At 28.3% G+C, this 18,599-nt stretch overlaps 6 protein-coding genes across 7 annotated transcripts; 3 read left to right on the top strand and 3 right to left on the bottom strand.

Annotated features, from left to right (window-relative positions):
* Window positions 1-9,860: 9,860 nt before the first annotated feature.
* LOC113389362 (NADH dehydrogenase [ubiquinone] 1 beta subcomplex subunit 2, mitochondrial-like) lies at window positions 9,861-11,097 on the bottom strand. Its single transcript, XM_026626414.1, has 3 exons — window positions 10,939-11,097; window positions 10,259-10,379; window positions 9,861-10,055 (listed from the first exon to the last, which is right to left on the bottom strand). The coding sequence occupies exons 1-3, from the start codon at window positions 11,025-11,027 to the stop codon at window positions 9,990-9,992; spliced, it is 276 nt and encodes a 91-aa protein (XP_026482199.1). The 5' UTR covers window positions 11,028-11,097; the 3' UTR covers window positions 9,861-9,989.
* A 487-nt stretch (window positions 11,098-11,584) lies between these two features.
* LOC113389833 (RNA pseudouridylate synthase domain-containing protein 1-like) lies at window positions 11,585-12,772 on the top strand. Its single transcript, XM_026626837.1, has 5 exons — window positions 11,585-11,791; window positions 11,848-12,091; window positions 12,151-12,309; window positions 12,365-12,482; window positions 12,604-12,772. Exons 1-5 carry the CDS (start codon window positions 11,585-11,587, stop codon window positions 12,770-12,772), a joined length of 897 nt encoding a protein of 298 aa, XP_026482622.1.
* Window positions 12,773-13,171: 399 nt separating this feature from the next.
* On the top strand, window positions 13,172-13,847 carry LOC113389216 (28S ribosomal protein S18c, mitochondrial-like). Its single transcript, XM_026626278.1, has 2 exons — window positions 13,172-13,364; window positions 13,427-13,847. Exons 1-2 carry the CDS (start codon window positions 13,328-13,330, stop codon window positions 13,801-13,803), a joined length of 414 nt encoding a protein of 137 aa, XP_026482063.1. The 5' UTR covers window positions 13,172-13,327; the 3' UTR covers window positions 13,804-13,847.
* Window positions 13,799-15,450, bottom strand: LOC113389215. 2 transcript variants are annotated; one of them, XM_026626277.1, is made up of 4 exons: window positions 15,313-15,450; window positions 14,756-14,980; window positions 14,484-14,638; window positions 13,799-14,411 (listed from the first exon to the last, which is right to left on the bottom strand). In XM_026626277.1, the coding sequence occupies exons 2-4, from the start codon at window positions 14,970-14,972 to the stop codon at window positions 13,914-13,916; spliced, it is 870 nt and encodes a 289-aa protein (XP_026482062.1). In that variant the 5' UTR covers window positions 14,973-14,980; window positions 15,313-15,450; the 3' UTR covers window positions 13,799-13,913. The 2 variants fall into 2 exon arrangements, with proteins under 2 accessions (XP_026482062.1, XP_026482061.1); XM_026626276.1 differs by lacking the exon at window positions 15,313-15,450 and adding an exon at window positions 15,243-15,296.
* Window positions 15,451-15,840: 390 nt separating this feature from the next.
* LOC113389832 (protein CutA homolog) lies at window positions 15,841-16,404 on the top strand. Its single transcript, XM_026626836.1, has 2 exons — window positions 15,841-16,102; window positions 16,162-16,404. Exons 1-2 carry the CDS (start codon window positions 15,911-15,913, stop codon window positions 16,402-16,404), a joined length of 435 nt encoding a protein of 144 aa, XP_026482621.1. The 5' UTR covers window positions 15,841-15,910.
* Window positions 16,405-16,531: 127 nt separating this feature from the next.
* Window positions 16,532-18,077, bottom strand: LOC113389831. Its single transcript, XM_026626835.1, has 6 exons — window positions 17,927-18,077; window positions 17,750-17,856; window positions 17,442-17,685; window positions 16,909-17,052; window positions 16,768-16,849; window positions 16,532-16,684 (listed from the first exon to the last, which is right to left on the bottom strand). Exons 1-6 carry the CDS (start codon window positions 17,965-17,967, stop codon window positions 16,532-16,534), a joined length of 771 nt encoding a protein of 256 aa, XP_026482620.1. The 5' UTR covers window positions 17,968-18,077.
* Window positions 18,078-18,599: the final 522 nt, after the last annotated feature.

The following is an 18,599-nucleotide window of genomic DNA, read 5'->3' as shown; positions in this document are numbered from 1 at the left end:
AATAATCTTCTTAAAGTATGTCCAATTTCAAGTTGATCCATCGCTATGTTATGTAAGAAAAAATGCTACCTATTTCCTTGAATCGTAATTATCTTAAGTAAATCTTATTTGTCGACACCTCTTTTCTGTTTAATTTAATTAAACAGACAAAACCACGTTTGAAAAAAATTGTATAAATACCAGAAGAAACTATGTTTATTTCATTCCTGACTGTTATTAATGGATTCTGTTGAACTATTCAAGGAATTTTGTAATTGAAAGTTGAAGATGTAAAAAGTTGATGAAACCACAGTATATATGATATTCTTCATATGTACATCTGAAACTTATATCACTACTGCTTGATATCAGGTTGCCAAAGAAGAGATTCTGGGAAACACCAAGTATCATTTTAAAGTGATTTTTTTTTGCTAATCTATACCGGAACCAGGAAGCTCTAAATCTAATCTTTAAATTTGCCACAGGTAAAACTCAGGTAAAAACACCTGATTTGTCTTCTGGGCTCGCAAAACGTGTAAAAATGCACTTTTCTTATCTAAAAATACAAAGAATGATTACTATAATGTTTCCTGTACGATTAGAGTTATGTGCAAGAACGTGCACAAATAAAAGCATTTTTTTTTTAAAGCAAAAACATGGATTTTTATGCGTAGAAAAATTTATTTTGTTATAGAAAGATGAATTTTTAACAATGTGTTGTAACAATTAGTTAAAAATTGATTAGTACACATTTAAAATATGCATATAAACGTAAGTAACCGTAAGGTAAGTTATTGTAATCGTCCAAAAATCGAAATTGAAATTTTTTACATATCTTCACGTTTTGAAGGTTTCTGAACATTTTGACATTCCTCAGAAAAAATGAATGTGTGTGTATGTATGTATGGATACAATTTTTCGTCCACGTTTTCGGGCGCACGGATCAACCGATTTGAATGGTTCAAAAAACATTCGATTCCTATTGATAGGGAGATGTGCTGATTAGTTTATGGCAAAGGCAGGTCCAGCCGTTACGGAGAGTGCAGAAAATACAAATCGAGTTTTTGAGAGAAAGGAGCATCCGATTTGAATGATCTAAAAAATATTCAATTTGTAATGATTGGGAGAAGAGGTGATTAGTTTTTGGCAAAGACAGGTCCCGTCATTTCGAAGATACAGAGCTAAATGTGCAAAAAATGGCAGTTTTTGAGTGAACTAAGCGTCCGATTTGAATGATCTAAAAAACTTTCTGCGTGTATTGACAAAACAATTGCTTTTGAGGATAAAAAAATATTACATAAAATATTTTGACCAGAAAAAAATTGACCAGACTAAGCACAGTCCAAGCGCCACTCTGGTACAAATGTTTTCACAAGTGCGTTTAGACTGTTTATGTATTGGAGCACTTTTTCAATTTTGTGAAAACTATTGAAAAATGTGAAAATGCCGCCAAGCTAAGCACAGTATAAGTGAAAATGTCGCACAGAATTATTTGCAAATGCGTTTAGACTGTTACTATGCGGGAGCACTTTTCCAATTTTTGTGTAAATTAGGCAACTTTCAATTTTTTTGAAATTGAATTCGAAATGAAATGACGATTGTTAATGTTCTGGAGATAAATTGATTTATTTATGATTTACATTTGATTTGCTCAGATATAAAAAGATAGCAAAAATAATGAAAGTTACAGTATTTGGAATAATATATTTAAAATTTCTCGAATATTTCATTACGGTACGGAAAATTCCAGCAATTTGCCTTAAGGCACTATGTCATAGAAAAACTAGTTTCTCTTAATATGAATTAATATCGATATTCCTTTCCTAAAATTTCATTTCAAGTGTTAGACATACAAATGCATAAATTATAATATCTCAATAGCAATTAATAATAAATTTCTTGTAATTTCATCCTATCTGTTTTTATTCTAGGAACCTGAGAAACAGAATATCTGAGTCATGATATATAAAACGGAAATATAATACATCATAGAAAAAATTATAATATATATATATATATATATATATATATATATATAAATGTATATATAATTATATGTATGCATATCCAAAGTGCACTTGTACCAACATGCTTTATCATTCAGATAAAATTTAAACCAGATTCTTTGTGTAAAACATGATGAATCTGCTTTATTTTAATTACTTTTACTGAATTTACTCTTTTGATAATCTAATAAAAATGTAAGTCCTTGTTTGTTAATGAAAAAAAAAAATTTGTCGTAAAATGACCTATTTTGAAGCAGGTGGTCTCCACGTAGTGTAATTAAATCAAATATATATAATATAATAAAATTGCTAATACAAAACACCTAATAATATATTACTACATATAATAAACTGCATTCCAAATATTTTATGTCTGCAGACTGCACATTCTATCAAAAAATTTAACAGGAAAAGCCTTGTACTTCCTTGTAATACAGGAAAGGCATTTTAATAATATATTTCTCTAAATGTTTATATTATTTTTTTCCTAAATATTTGATTGATGTAATTAAAAATTATCTATTATGTTGAATAGCAAATCTACTTGCGGAGGCATGAACGCAGGAGTGCCTCAAGGTGGTATAGGAAGACCCTTGTCGTTTGAATATCGAAACAAAATGGAAAATAAGTTAAATGTTAAAAAAGAATCTAAGAATAAATATTAATCCAATACCGAATTTGAATTTAACTAATGGGGTGTATGGCATCGTGCCTTAAGGCAAATTGCTGGAACTTCCCGTACCGTAACGAAATGTTCAAGAAATATTGAATGCTTTCAAATAGATTATTATAAATATTGTTAAATTGTCTAATATCTATAAGAATTATATAAACTGAATTGCAAAGTTGAAATTCTTTGTTTAAAGTATATTAGAACTTTAGTCAAAATTAAAAATAAAATCTGAATTATTTTGTTAAAACAAGCAGAAAGTTCTTTGAATCATTCAAATTGGACGCTTAGTTCTCTCAAAAACTGTCATTTTTTGCACATTTAGCTCTGTATCTGCGAAATGGCTGGGCCTGCCTTTGCCAAAAACTAATAACCACTTCTCCCAATCATTACTAATTGAATGTTTTTTAGATCACTCAAATCGGATGCTCCGTTCTCTCAAAAACTCGATTTCTATTTTCTGCACTCTTTGCTCTTTATCTCCGTAACTGCTGGAGCTGCCTTTGCCAAAAACCAATCAGCACATCTCCTTATCAATATGAATCGAATGTTTTTTGAATTATTCAAATCGGTTGATCGGTGTTCCCGAAATCGTCGACGAAAATTTGTTCCCGCACACACACACACATCAATTTTTTCTAAGGTATGCCAAAATGTTCAGAAGGTTTTGAAACGTAAAGATATATACAAATTTTCATAATATCCAATTTAAATTTGAACAATACAAGAGTAAATTTGTTGAATACTTGGGACAGGTAATTTAATTTCAGTGTACAAGTTAATAAATCTATTATAACTATTATATCCTTCTCCTATTTGACCTATGCCCAATAAGCAAAACATCATTAAATTACAAAATGTACAATAAATGTTAAATAAAAAGTTAAGATTTGTTGAAATGAATAATTATCTGCAAAAAGTGCTTTAGATGTGTGTGCAAATGTAAGTGTGCATATCGATGATAAATTACACCACGTGTAGAGAAAACACTTGCAAAAAACGAAAAATGCATATAAATCGAATAATCCTTATCTGCATGCAATTATGCAGTTATTTTTGATATACCGTTAACAGACATTCTTCTTATCGCCAGTAATACATAGAAAATAATTATATATTATGAATGCATATATATATTCGCAATTTTTTCGTTAATTTTCACATTGGATTAAAATTTACAAAAATGCTTTTCCATACACATTTCTTTGTCTTTGAAATCCACGACGTCGACATCGTCTTAATTTATTAACTTCCCGAAGGAGAAGTTTATGTTTTCATCAAAAAACCCGATTCGCTAATTTTATGTTTTCTCGACGTTTCAAGCCATTCTGAATCGAATGAGACCAAATTTGGAAAAAGTATGTGTGTGTGTGTGTGTGTGTGTGTGTATGTGAACAGATTTTTTGCCGTAAATCGACGTTTTCCTCGAAAACGGCTGGACCGATTTCAAAATTTTAAAAGCCACTCGATGTATCTGGACGAGAACTATTGTTTGTCAGTTTTTGTGCGACGATCGGCCAAGCCGTTTCTTCATAAATGGCAGAAAGTGAAAAATTTTTCGTCTACGTTTTAGCCTGCAATTCTGAATCGATTTTGAAAATTCAAAAACCGTTCGAAAGATATTGGTTGGGAATCGTGCTGATTAGTTTTTGGTAGAGATCGGCCGGGCCGTTTTCTTGTAATAAAGTTTTAAAAAAAAAATTTCGACGATTTTTATGATTATTTTTTTGACGATAGATACCATAGTCTTCTAGATCATACTAAAATATTACGGCCCTACGACAACTGGTTCAGCTTTAAAAATTCGTCAAAGTTTGCAAAAATCAGTATGGTCTTTTTTGGCATTTGTCAAAATTAGACTTTTGATCGACGTTTTCTCAAAAACGCCTGAACCGATTTTAGAAATTTAAAAGCCATTTGATGTATTTCGGTGAGGACTATCGTTTGTCAGTTTTGTGCAACGATCTGCCAAGCCGTTTCTTTGTAATTTGAAGAAAACTTTTCGTCCACATTTAAGCTCATCCTACCGAACGATTTTAAAAATCAAAAACTGTTCGAAAGATATTAGTTGGGAATGATACTGATTAATTTTAGGTGAAAATCTACCGAGCCGTTTTCTTGTAATTAACTGTTTGAAAAAAAGTGTTAAATTTTCGTCGACATTTAAGCTCATCCTACCGAACCGATTTTAAAATATCAAAAACTGTTCGAAAGATATTAGTTGGGAATGATACTGATTAATTTTAGGTGAAAATCTACCGAGCCGTTTTCTTGTAATTAACTGTTGAAAAAAAAAATTAAGCCGATTTTCATGGAAATTTTTTTTGGCGATATACATCATGGTCTTATAGAACTTACTGTAATATTTACGGCCTAACGACAAGTAGTTTAATTTTAAAAATTCGTCAAAGTTTGCTAAAATTATTATCGTTTTTTTTAAAAGTAGGATTAATGAAGTATATTATTTACATTTTTTTTGATTAAGTCGATTATTTACACATTTCGGGAAGTTCATGTAACTTGCCTCAAGGCTAAATACCAAACCAACTAGTTTAATTAGTGACACAACTAGAATTGTTAAATTGTTAAATGTCGAACAAGAAAGTAAAAGTAGTTCGAGCTAAAATACTATTCAAATTTGCATTCATAACCTTGTCTATACATACATACACAATATATACATACTCATATATATTATGTACCTACATATGTGTTATTTCAATAGCACATGTGCAAATATTCGAGCCATGTGCAAACAGACGTCCATAAAATTCACAAGAGTATAATAAAATTTGTTAAAATTGAAATTTAACGTCAAATATTTTCAATATTTATTGTGCGGCTTTATAAATATTTAAAAATATTAAATAACTGATAATGAAAAATCTCCATTGTTTTGCATAACTTTAATGTCGAATATTTTAAAATATTGCTTGTAGTTGTTATCTTTTATGTAAGAGAAATATAGACACAGGAATAATAATAATAATAATCATTATATATATATATATATATATATATATATATATATAACCCTTAGTTCCATTTTTACACAAATTAAATCTAAGTTTAATTCTGACCTCAAGAACTTGGTATATCAGATTAATTGCTCTAATTGCGAACTTTTTTATATCGGAGAAACTATCCAAAACTTGAGTAAAAGTCTTCATCAACATAAAAATAACTCAAAAAATTCCAAACAATTTAAGACAATGTTAACCCAGCATATTAATAATTTAAACCATAATATAGATTTTTTCAACGCAAAAATGTTACATTTTGAAGAGAGCGTAATTAAAAGAAGATTTGCTGAGGGGTTGTTTTTGCAATTGCATATAGACAGGGTCATAAACAAACGATTCGACAATATGGCCCTGAACAAAACAAACACGTGGTTCCTAAATAGCGTTTCAAAATTTCTTTAAAAAAATGACAAGATCCAATCGCTTTTTAAATTTCCCATAAAATTTGAACACATGCTAAAAACTGCTTCAAGAAAAAATGTGACATTTCTATCTTAAACTCCTAACAGTAAATACATAGTTTTGACAACTTGTTAAATTATCATGTTTATTTGTGTGTTTTACCATCTGTGATGTTAAAAAATATATTTTATCAATGTGCACATACTCATACCACGGATTAATAATGTTTTCATATGTTATATTAGGATACAAAAGTGTAAGTGTTTTATTATTATTATTATTATCACTATTACTGTTTTTCTATGAAATTTCTTACATATTATTATTTATTATATTATATAATAATAATAATAATAATAATATATATTCTTATATATTATTTATTTAGTATTAATTTTTATAGTTAAATTGATTGCCACTGAATGAAGGCTAAGATGCTAGCCGAAACGTATGGATTTTAAATAAATTTCTAAAAACTCTCATACTATTTTTATTGATGTAACGTCCGACTTTTCAACTCAAATTATATATATATATATATATATATATAAATATATATTCAGTAAGTGTTTATGAACCCCTTAACTATGAATACCAAAAATACAAATTTTCTAACAATTGGTGTTTAAATGCTGATGAAGTTTAAAGGCCCCTGGTATAATCATTTTAAATTAATTATGACTAACGTTAAAAATTCCAAACTCATTATCAATATTATTTTCTAACAATAATAAAATTTATCAATTAAGTACATATTTAAGAAAAATCAAGGAGACCGCGAGTACAAAACGATTGGAAACCACTGCTTTAATGTCTGAATGTAACAATTTTATATTAATTATTTATGGCTACAATTATATAATATATTATTGTATAATATAATTGCAATCACGAAATATTCCAAGTATTTATAGATATTAATTAAAATGCAATAAAAATAAGTCGAACGCCATTCTTAATGTTGGTAAACAAAAAATACATAAGTATGGAGCCGTATAAGAAAAAATATGTACTAAAATTTATTTGCAATTTCAGACATTATGCAGTTTTTATATAATGGAATAATAAAACTATGTACGATTTCCTAATGTCAGAATATATATAAATATATTTATATATAAACTCATGTATGTTTTTGAAGGGCGTGACAGAACCTAGCCTAACATGACAACAAGACGACGGACACAAAAACAAATCCTTAAGCTTAATCAAATAACAAAAATCATCAAACAACAATTACCTTTTTGTATATTAATATGTCGTTTACAGCTCGTTCTACATCCAAGTGTAGTTTCACTTCAAATTCATTTATTAACAACACAATCACACAAAAAACTTTCACATATCCAACGCACCGTTTAATCGAATTTCTACGAGTTTGAACATTTCCCGAACTGCGAATTTTGCTTGTATCAATACGTTAAAGGTTTATAAATGTTTATGGAGTGTTTCGAATGCGATTCACGTAGTTTTGGACATTTTAATTCGTGTTTTGGAGACGAGCAATGCTTCGGACGCACTCACGACGCGCACGCCATATTGGAAATTGACTGACTGAACGACGAGAGGCGAGCTGAAGTTGAAGCTGAAGTTAGAGCAGCGCCTCTTGCGGGGTCGGCGGTACCAATGTTCAAGTGCGCACGCATAGGCGTAGTAAAAAATAATATAAATAATAAGAAGTAGCAATAATTATTAGTTAATAGCAATTAATTGTCCAATTTGTAAATTAAAACTTATGTATTAATTCTTAGTAGCAGGTGTTCAATCATGTAAGGCGCAAGTTGTACATATAAAACAGCAGCCTTTTAATAGCTCCTTGGTAAATATTCAAAAAAAAAATCTTCTGCCCACACCATTTGTATTACAATCTTGTTAATTTGCATAAACATTCTTTAATATATCTATAACTGCAACAGATACTAAAATGAACAATTATTTTGGTTCAACACTAATTAAAAAATATTTTGAAATCCAACTTACACTCGTGAAGTATCTATAATTTACAGCTTGTCTTACAATCTTATATTTTAGACATAGTTGCTATTTAGAACCTTTATTAGAGTAAAAAATGATAAAATCAACTGTGGTCTTTTCAAATTTTCAAAAACAGTTCAGGATTTTTGGTGAAAATGTGGACAAAACACTTTACTAACACTCATCTACTAATTATAAAAAAGGCTGAACCAACCCTATTAAGTTTCACCAACAAAAATTTAAATTTTTAAAACCATAGCACGACATAGCACCAATTTTTGGATAAAAGTTCAAATTTAGACTCACACACAAAGGGTTAAAGTCAAGATTTAATAAAAGTTAATTTGTGGCGCAAGTTGTGTCACATATGGAACAGCGGCCTTTCAATAGCCCCCAAAAAAAAATCTTCTGGCCACACCGTTTGTATTACAATCTTGTTAATTAGCATAAACATTCTTTGATATATCTATAACTACAATAAATACTAAAATGAACAATTATTTTGGTTCAACACTAATTAAAAAATATTTTGAAATCCAACTTACGCTCGTGAAGTATCTATAATTTGTATTAAAGTATAGTACTGTTTTTAAAAAAATGTACTGTTCGCACACCTTGTTTTACAATCTCATATTTTAGATATAGTTGATATTTAGAATCTTTAAAATAATAAAATCAACTGTTGTGTCTTTTCAAATTTTCAAAATTCAGGATTTTTGGTGAAAATGTGGACAAAACATTTTACTAACCAATCGTTGAATTAGCCAATGCTAATCCCTATCATGTTTCACAAAATGGCATTTAAATTTTTGAAATCATAGCACCAATTTTTGATAAAAGTTCAAATTTAGACTCACACACAAAGGATTAAAGTCGAGATTTAATGAAAAACTTGAACAAAATAGCAAATTGAGTTTTACTGGCAAAAACATAAACTTCTCCATCAGAAAGTTAACAAAGACTAATGCAGAACTTTTTTAATTTAAAAATCTAATTGATATATATTTTGTGTTGCTTATTCTTACAAATTTTATGGTGCTAAATAGAAAAACAGTATAAATTTAAGAATAAGGAAAGAAATGAAAATGTGAATCATATTATCTCCAAAATATTTTGAAATCCAACTTACGCTCGTAAAGTATCTTTAATTTGTATTAAAATATAATAATGTTTTTAAAAAAATGTACTGTTCGCACAGCTTATCTTACAACTTATATTTTAGATATAGTTGATATTTAGAATCTTTAAAATTATAAAATCAACTGTTGTGTCTTTTCAAATTTTCAAAATTCAAGATTTTTGGTGAAAATGTGGACAAAACATTTTACTAACCAATCGTTGAATTAATCAATGCTAATCCCTATCATGTTTTACCAACTGACATTTAAATTTTTAAAATCATAGCACAATCATAGTCAAGATTTAACGAAAGACTTTAATGAACAAAATAAGCAAATTGAGTGTAACTGGCAAAAACATAAACTTCCCCATCAGAAAGTTAACAAAGACTAATGCTGAACTTCTTTTAATTTAAAAATATAATTAATATATATTTTGTGTTGCTTATTTTTATAAATTTTATGGTGCTAAATAGAAAAAAAGTATAAATTTAAGAATGAGGAAAGAAATGAAAATGTGAATCATATTATCTCAATTTTTTGATAGACTTGTGCTATACTTGCTCATTATATTTTTATGCTTGTATTTCACATAAAAAGATATATATATATATATATATATATATATATATATATACATATTAAAAACTGCAAGAAAATTAAACGTTACTGGATAAACAAATAAATATTTTTTCCATTTCACTACCGTTTAACACATCTTATTCACTTTCTATATACAAATTGCAGTACCATATACAATCCAGATACTTCATTAAATTTCAATATTTAATTATTTCTATCAATTAACTATCCATCATTACTCGGCTGGGATACCAAGCTCTTCATCCGTCCATTTACTAGGATCAGGATAAGGAAACTCTCCCTAAAAATAATTAAAGTATTGAAATAAAATGAAATTTAAGATATTTATGATTAAAAAACATGTACCAAAAGATAGATAGATAGAATAGAATGGAATATTATTGATTAGGGTATGAATATTTAGAAGATCTGCATCATAAGATGAATAGATGAAATAAAATCAAATGTTATTGATTGAAGTATTAATATTCAAAAAATACATACTAAAATATGATCCGGTTCAGTCCAAATATGGTACAAGCACCAGTACCACATTAAAGCCCCAGTAAGTTCACCGAGAAGTTTAATTTCTTTTGAAGGACGTGAAGCACAGCGGTAATTGGCACTAAAATAATATTTTTATGAAAACATATGTTGCAGTTACCAAAATAAATATTTTTAACTGTTCCTGAAACCTATTTTAGACTTAAGACTCTTTTAATCAATAATTTTTGGTCCGAATTGATTTGTTTTGTCTTTACAGGTGTGACAATGAACAATTGACTTTTGATTGATGAGTGAATTCGTATTGCAAAGAAATTGAAAAGCCCCTTTATATGTAAAACATAAACATAACTGCTGTTATTATTTTCTTTCATTCTAAAGTATATGCTTAAAGTATTAATATAGAGAAGTATGTAATACTTTATATTAAAGATTTTTAACTATTATATTAATATAGTTATTCCCTGTATATATGACTTGAATTATCATGACAGTGTTCATATACAGATGACAAATATGTTGAGTATATAAATTATAAGTGATATAGACTTAAGTAAATAGAAAAATGTTTTTGCTGACGATGTAGATATTATATTTTACTAAATAAAGAAGTTATTTCCATTATATATTACAAATTACATAATTATAACCAAGTTACAACTACAATATGTCAAACTTACGTTCCACCATGGTTCCTGACTTGCACAATTTGATTACCTAAAGTTTGTTTGTGCAATTTAGTAGCACTAGAAATCGCTCTCCGAAACATTTTTTATTTAAAACAGACAAAAATTATTAAATTAAAATATATTTGCCAGACTTTGACAGCTTGTCCTCCACATTGAAAATGGACAGAGTGAAGTAGGCTACGCAATTGTGCACAAAAAAGCGCGCGGTTTTTGAAATATTTAAAATATAAAAATTAAACATTAACATATCCCATACTGATACTATCATATTGTATTGCAATAATAATTAAGCGTAATTTATAATACACATTATTATATTTCAATATTAATTTTAATAATATAGCAACACCAAAAAAGCCATACTCAAATAATTATTAAAACAGCTTCAAGCAGAAAATTTAATAAACTCAAGTTAGCATATATATATTAAACATATTTGAATAATTTAACTATCAAAATTATATAATAAATATGTTTTAAGTATAAATATCATAATTTTTCATCTCCATTATCTGAGCTGTCAATAACCTCAAAAACTTTGACATTAATCGTTACACTTCAAAACAAAATTTGTTTATTATTATTATCAACACAAAAATGTAACACTTTCTATTAAATTTTATACAAAACAATAAAAATGATCGAATTACTGTTAGACTTTTTGTTACAATTGCTTTTATACTTACTTCGTATGCCAATTTTAAATTATCTGGAAAAATTGATCTCTTGCTTATTTTCTTCTCATAAAAAGCCTTCTTTAGACGTTTTGCATAAAAGTGATAATTTTATTATTGTCAATAAACCATTCGATATTTTGATTAACAGCGATGATAGCAAAGTCAAAGTAAGTAAATATTATCCAATTCTGTCATTCAAAGTTAATAAATCATTTATTTTTAGCCCACTGTTCAAACGTTACTAAAAGACACCTTTCCAAACTTGGCCAATTCCGATTTATTTCATGAATTCCATTTTGCAAATCGTTTAGATTATTCGACAAGTGGTGTTATGTGCATTGCATTAACAAAGACATCATGCTCGGCAGCTGTGAAAGCTTTTGAGAAAAGACATGCCAAAAAATATTATTTGGCATTACTCAGAGGACATTTGGAAGAAGAATTTACAAACGTTGTGCAAGGCGTTGGTTTGTAAAATGTAATAGAAACTTGTCTGTTGTTATGTTTTAATATTTAATGTTTGTAGGTGAAGATAGGAGGCATGTGAAAGGTTCCCACAAAATGTGTGTAGCATCTGATGAGAATTGTCAGTCCCCACGTGATGCAAGTACTAAAATTATGATATTATCAAAAGGCTTGTATAATGGAAAAGAAGCTACTAAAGTTTTGATTAGGCCGCACACAGGTGAGCGCAAACCCTTATAATAATTATTTAAAGCTCATTTAATTAAAAATTATAGGCAGAAGACATCAAATACGTGTCCATTGTCAGTTTATCGGTCACCCTATAATTGGGGATTACACATACGGTCGATCAGAGGATAAAAGGCCTTATAGAATGTTTTTACATTCATACAGGTACTTAAGATGTAAACAAAGTATTAATAATTTAAATTATTAATACTTTGTTTACATCTTAATAGTTGCAATTGCAACTAAGGTTAATTTTACTTATTAATATTTTCAAATAATGTTTCAGATTGATTTTACCAAATGAGATTGAGGATTTAGATGTCCAATCTAAGGATCCATTTACAGAATCTGATCCAAAAATCAAATGGGTCCCTAAAGATGTTATAAATAAATTGGAAGAGTCATCGTTTGAGAAAATAAATAGAGATATGATGAATGAAATTTGTAGAAATTGAAATATGTACAGTATATAAATACATATAGTAATTATTAATTAAATTATTTTGAATATGAAAAAATATTTATACAAATATTGGAATTAATGTATGCAATTTGTTTTAATTAATTGATATTATATTAATAAAAAATGTTCATTCATTTGCATTTTAGGTTCAAATTTGGCTCCAAAAAAGTGTACTTGTTACAAACAAATTATATTATATAAATAGCGATTTAAACCTATGAAAACATTCAAAATTTAGCAATCTATGTATAAATATTGTTATATTTAATATTAAACTGTTTGATAAACATTTCAAATTCAAATTTGGCTCACAAAAATTATCTGTGCAAACTACCAACACAAAAATACACACTGACACTTGACAGTGCGCTATTAGGTTACTTTTAATTAAAGTTTATGTATAAATACGTTTTATAAAATATAATGTAATATAAAAACGTTTATAATTTAATATATACACTGAAAAGATTCCTATATAAACATTGCTATTGTGTTAATCAACAATCGTTTGCAATAAAACATAACCTATCTAATATTGTTTTACATCATGAACTGTTTAATTAGGAGAATATATCAACAATATGGTATAAATCTCGAGTAGTGTATGTGTTTAAATCATTACCATTTACCCGAATTTTCTTTACAGGCTCTACAGTCATCAAAAGAAACATTTGCTTAACACCTCTCTCTCAATCAACCAATGTGACTTCTTCAGACGAGCCTGTGGACATACCAAATCCTTTCCAGAAAGAAAAACAACAATGCATCCTCTGCAAATACAATATACAACCTGATTATAAAAATGTTAAACTTCTATCACAGTTCCAGAGCCCTTACACAGGTCGCCTGTATGGAAGGCACATCACAGGCTTGTGTTCTAATAAGCAAAAACAAGTGGAACAGGAGATTGTGAAGGCTCAAGTTGCTGGTTTTATGCCTTATTATAATAAAGACCCTGATTTTTTGCATGAACCGAAGTTGTTTGACCCCGAAAGGCCTTTGAAACCACATAGTTATGCATAGAATAATAATGTAAATGTAAAAGTAATAATATAATTAGAAAATTAGGTACTTGTTTATAATTTAACTAAGCCTAATATATCACATGAATATAAAGAATGAAACCTTCATAATTAATCTATAAAGTCTTCGGATACTGCATCATACCCAATCAATTCAGAAGGAATATTTAAAGCCTTCAATATATTTACAATTTGCACATTTCTGCAGTCGTTATTCTCATTCTTCATCGATGTCAATAAATCTTCTAGAATCTCTCTAGTAGCACTTTTCCAGATTGCAATTTGTGCCGTTACATCATCAGCACAAACAAGTCCTTCAAGTTCTCTAAGTTTTCTTTTCTTTAAAGCAATTTCTCGCTTTAGTTTCAGCAGATCACTCTGGGTAACATCTTGTTCTGTAATTTTTGGCCCATTGGATGCTTCTGGTAAAGTATTACTACTTGCAGCATCAAAAAATGATTCTAGGTCTGTTAAATTTGCACTTATAGTAGAATTAAGTTCAATATGTTCGCTAGGGCTTTGTTTGAGGTCTTCTTGTGTATTAATAGCATTTATTAAATCATTTTGTGCTTGAACTAATGTATTTTGCTCATTGGGTGTTCTGCAGACCTGTTTTAATAAAACAATAATAAAATTATGTTTGCCAATCTGATTACTGATAAGAGCATTTGTTATAAATACTTGTTTGATGTCAGAATGTGCATTAAAAACTTCAACCGAAGGCACATCTTTAAGGCGATCTTCGCCAACAGATGATGTTGCTTCAACATAATTATCTTCAGGTGCATAATTAGATACTAAATCTTCTTCAGTCGATACAGAATCACCTTTAGCAACTGTGGTAGAATTAACAATGTTATTAAAATAACTATAATATTGATAAATAATGATTATTAAAGAGAAATCAACAATGTTATAGTAGTGTAACGAAATCAAATAGTGCTATAAGTTACCTTTATCCTCGAATACAAGTTTATTCTTACTCCTACTACTAATAACTTTCCTTGGAGTCTTATACTCATTATTATTAGTATTCTCTACCAAAGGGCTCTCAACGTGCACTTTTTTATCTTTGAAAGGTGGTGTAAAGTTCCTTGGAGACCTATTTAAACCCATTCGCCTGCAAGGTGTTAAATGAGACAGCTTTGTCTTCTTATTTGGGGTACACATTGTTGTAACTGAAAGAATTATAGGTTATATACACTAAATTAATAAAACTGTATATTTGGTGAAAAATATATGAAATTTACGTATATACGGTACAAAATTGTATATTAAACTAAAAATAGTATAAGAATATATTATATAACTTTTAATCGTTGTTTTGAGCTCAAATTTAAATTGTTGTAGTTAACTGTCAAACGGACAAAAATTTGTATTAAAATATATATTTATGTTCGTAAAGAAATTATTAATATAATTCTAATATTAATTATTTACCAATAACAAAATATATACTACATAACATGCTAAATATTGTTTTTACAAATAAATATAAATGGTTTCTAACCTCAATCTTGTTTTGATGAAATTGTCAAGTCCAAAATTTTCAAACGATTTAAATGTATATTTAAATCCGTAAGCAAATTATTGATATAACTCTAATATTAATTATATACTAGTAACTAAATAATATATACTATATTACAATTAATAACACTGTTTAATATATATAAAAATAGTGTTTAATCTCAAACAAACTTTGTTATGATGAACTGTCATGTCAAAATTTTGTAAAATATTTAAAATATACATTTAGATACCAAAAAATACTTACATAACTATATTGATCATTTATAAATATATATTATATAACAATTAATTCTTTTTAATATTTGTTTTTAAAATATAAGTCAAAAACCTCTAATTTAATTTGTTGTGGTTAACTGTCATGACAATTATTTATAAAACCATTAAAATATATACTTAGATGCATAAAAGGATATTGATATTAATATAACTGATCATTTATAAGCATATTATGTAATAATAAATAACACTTTGATATATATATCGAAAATAAATATATATCGAATATAACCTCAAATTTACTCGATAGTTTAAACTGTCATGCCAATAAATTTAAAAAAGTTTTAAATATATATTTAATGCCCAGGGAAATTATTAGCATAACTGTATTATTAATTACAGCTTTTATGCTCCGACGAGCATTAACGTTAACACAAAATTTTAATAATACAAGAACAATGTCTACTTACATTTCTGGTACTCATTCCATAGCGTATGTCACAGTGCCTACGCAAGAAATTGCCAAAAGAATAGCCAAAGACTTAGTCCAGGTAATTAATAAACATTTATAATACATACTGACTTATATTTTACTCCTGTTTCTGTTTAGGAGAAACTAGCTGCTTGCGTCAACATAATACCGAACATAATCTCCATTTACTCCTGGCAAGGCAAAATGGAGGAGGATTCTGAACTTCTAATGATGATCAAGACACAAACGAACAAAATCCCTGAACTTACAGCATTTGTTAAAAAGAATCACCCATATGAAGTCTGCGAAGTGATTAGTGTTAAAATAGACAATGGGAACGATCCTTACTTGCAATGGATCACTAACAGCCTTAAGAAGTAAAATGAAATATTATTTAATTAATTAATAATTATATGAACAATAAATAGATCTTTGTATTTCTACAAGAGTATTTTATTTTATTCACAAGCACTTACTAGTACACAGTCAATGTAATTAAAAATAATACTTAATCTTGCGTATATTCCTTTAAAAGTTTTATTACTCTATCGTAATGCTTCTGTTGCCAATGTATCATTAATTGGGCACTTTCTAATGATTTTTTAATAATCAGTTGAGAACGTGCTAAATATTTTGCATTCTGTTTTGTGAACTCCACCAACTATAAATGTACCATTTAAAATAACAATTAATACATATTTTAAAATATGTAGTATATGATTAAATATAAACATTAATTATTACCTCATCATAATCTTTCTGTGTTGTGATCTGATCCGCTACTGCATCCACATAACTGCCCAATTTATTTGAATTCGGACCCAAACTAGTAACAAACCAAATGAGGTACTTATTTGAATAATATTTGTTATTTATTATACTTACTATTCGTATATATCTTTGATTCTTTCATATAGAAACTTTCTGGCCACCATAAAAGTTTTAGAGTTTGAAGCAACACCCGAGAATGCAAGTTGGGCATCTTGTCTCCTGATAAAACTATTGCGATCTAAAGAAGCGTTCAAATATCTGCAAAAAATTAATAATATGGTAAATGAATCTGTAATGATTTTTTTTGACTAATTTACAATACTAAGAAGATAATCTCTTTGGACAATTTGCAACATGTTCACACTGTTTACAACATTTTCAGACAATATACAATATTTTCATACAGTTCTCAACATTTTCAGACAATTTTCACATTTCTCCAGTGTTTAGAACATTTTTAGAACATTTAGAACATTTTCAGACAATTTCCAACATTTTAAAAAAAACGTTTTTCAACATCTACATTCTGCAACCACGTTTTCAGTCAATCTACAATGTTTTAAGGCGATTTGTAAAAATTTCAAACAACCCAAATTATTTTCATACAATTTACAACATTTTCAAGACAATTGATAAATCTGCAATACCTGAGAGCCTTATCTTTATCCGTAGTGCAAGCCAAAGCCTTCAAAATAGCCAAAACTTGCGTCTGTGCCAGATTACTATCTCCAGCTAAATTCCATAAAAATTCAAAAGCACTAGATGATGTTACGTTCTCTACATCTTGGCTGGTACATTCATCTGTTAAAAGTTCAAATGATAAAGAAGAATTTTTATCAGTATTATTTTTATTTGTGCCGTAAGTTCTGACCACCGGATGATTGTGAAAACCTGCAGGATAAAAAACTGAATAACCATTTTCTGGTAAATAACACACTACTAGATGTCTACGTACCTTTTCTTCTGGTATCATCAGATGTTTCACTCCTAATTTTCTTATTCACCTGGTCTGAAAATCGAACAGCAGTACAGTAAACTATAGACACAATGTCTGCAGGAATCCTGAAAACAAAACACAAGAATAAACATTCTGATTTATTATTTTATTAATTATTACACAGTGGTCCTTTACACATCAGCTGCCCTGTCACTTTTAGTTTTGTGAGCGTTCATGAATTCTTCAAAATACGATACTGCCTTTTGTCTGCAATCTGAAATTGCATATCTGCATGCCCAGGACGAGATCAGGATTCGGTGTTTCACAATGTCTTCAGGCCGAGAATGGTCTGCAAATGATAAGAATGATATTTGAAATACATTGGTAGATTTGGATTTACAACTTTTGTATATATATATAAATTTATATATTAACCTGTAAGATTTTCTCTTTCTGCCGATTTGCCCTTTTTGATTTTTAACTGATGAGAAATACCACCCAATCGTTCATACATTGGTGATATAAATTGGCTTATATATTTCTGCAAATAATAAATACAAAATATTAGTCATAGATGAGAGAGTGAAATATTATATTAGCCCCCGCCAGTAGAATACAGATAAAAATGATATTAGCTCTCACACTATTTACAGCACAAGAATTTTAATTAGACTTTGCTTTTAGTAATTTTGCTCTTGTTCTTTTGTATTCTCAAACAGTTAGTATAATATATAATTACAATCATGACATTTTTTTATAAATGAGGATAATTTATCATTTATTACCTCAAACAGAGGAAACTCATCCCCGTACATCAAAGCTTTTTTAAGCTTGGCCAAATTTTTTAATGCGCAGTTCCAAGCTATAT

The sequence above is a fragment of the Ctenocephalides felis genome, unplaced genomic scaffold, assembly GCF_003426905.1.
Source record: "Ctenocephalides felis isolate EL2017-DRISC unplaced genomic scaffold, ASM342690v1 CF-g0.4_SCAFFOLD_03573, whole genome shotgun sequence".
NCBI classification, from domain to species: domain Eukaryota; kingdom Metazoa; phylum Arthropoda; class Insecta; order Siphonaptera; family Pulicidae; genus Ctenocephalides; species Ctenocephalides felis.
This window is presented reverse-complemented; position numbering and strand designations above follow the sequence as displayed.

Excerpts from the sequence above, each read along its gene's own strand:
- LOC113389833 (XM_026626837.1), top strand. The coding sequence starts at position 11,585 with ATGATCGAATTACTGTTAGACTTTTTGTTACAATTGCTTTTATACTTA. Across the intron at positions 12,092-12,150 it reads AAACGTTGTGCAAGGCGTTG|GTGAAGATAGGAGGCATGTG; the intron begins GTTTGTAAAATG and ends TAATGTTTGTAG. Across the intron at positions 12,310-12,364 it reads TTTGATTAGGCCGCACACAG|GCAGAAGACATCAAATACGT; the intron begins GTGAGCGCAAAC and ends TAAAAATTATAG.
- LOC113389215 (XM_026626276.1), bottom strand. The coding sequence starts at position 15,270 with ATGTTATGTAGTATATATTTTGTTATTG. Across the intron at positions 14,639-14,755 it reads ACTTGTATTCGAGGATAAAG|TTGCTAAAGGTGATTCTGTA; the intron begins GTAACTTATAGC and ends ATTCTACCACAG. Across the intron at positions 14,412-14,483 it reads CACATTCTGACATCAAACAA|GTCTGCAGAACACCCAATGA; the intron begins GTATTTATAACA and ends TTATTAAAACAG.
- LOC113389216 (XM_026626278.1), top strand. The coding sequence starts at position 13,328 with ATGAACTGTTTAATTAGGAGAATATATCAACAATATG. Across the intron at positions 13,365-13,426 it reads GAGAATATATCAACAATATG|GCTCTACAGTCATCAAAAGA; the intron begins GTATAAATCTCG and ends TTTTCTTTACAG.
- LOC113389362 (XM_026626414.1), bottom strand. The coding sequence starts at position 11,027 with ATGTTTCGGAGAGCGATTTCTAGTGCTACTAAATTGCACAAACAAACT. Across the intron at positions 10,380-10,938 it reads GTCAGGAACCATGGTGGAAC|TGCCAATTACCGCTGTGCTT; the intron begins GTAAGTTTGACA and ends ATATTATTTTAG. Across the intron at positions 10,056-10,258 it reads CTGAACCGGATCATATTTTA|GGAGAGTTTCCTTATCCTGA; the intron begins GTATGTATTTTT and ends AATTATTTTTAG.
- LOC113389831 (XM_026626835.1), bottom strand. The coding sequence starts at position 17,967 with ATGAACGCTCACAAAACTAAAAGTGACAGGGCAGCTGATGT. Across the intron at positions 17,857-17,926 it reads AGTGACAGGGCAGCTGATGT|GATTCCTGCAGACATTGTGT; the intron begins GTAAAGGACCAC and ends TTTTGTTTTCAG. Across the intron at positions 16,685-16,767 it reads CACAGAAAGATTATGATGAG|TTGGTGGAGTTCACAAAACA; the intron begins GTAATAATTAAT and ends GTACATTTATAG.
- LOC113389832 (XM_026626836.1), top strand. The coding sequence starts at position 15,911 with ATGCCCAGGGAAATTATTAGCATAACTGTATTATTAATTACAGCTTTT. Across the intron at positions 16,103-16,161 it reads TAGCCAAAGACTTAGTCCAG|GAGAAACTAGCTGCTTGCGT; the intron begins GTAATTAATAAA and ends GTTTCTGTTTAG.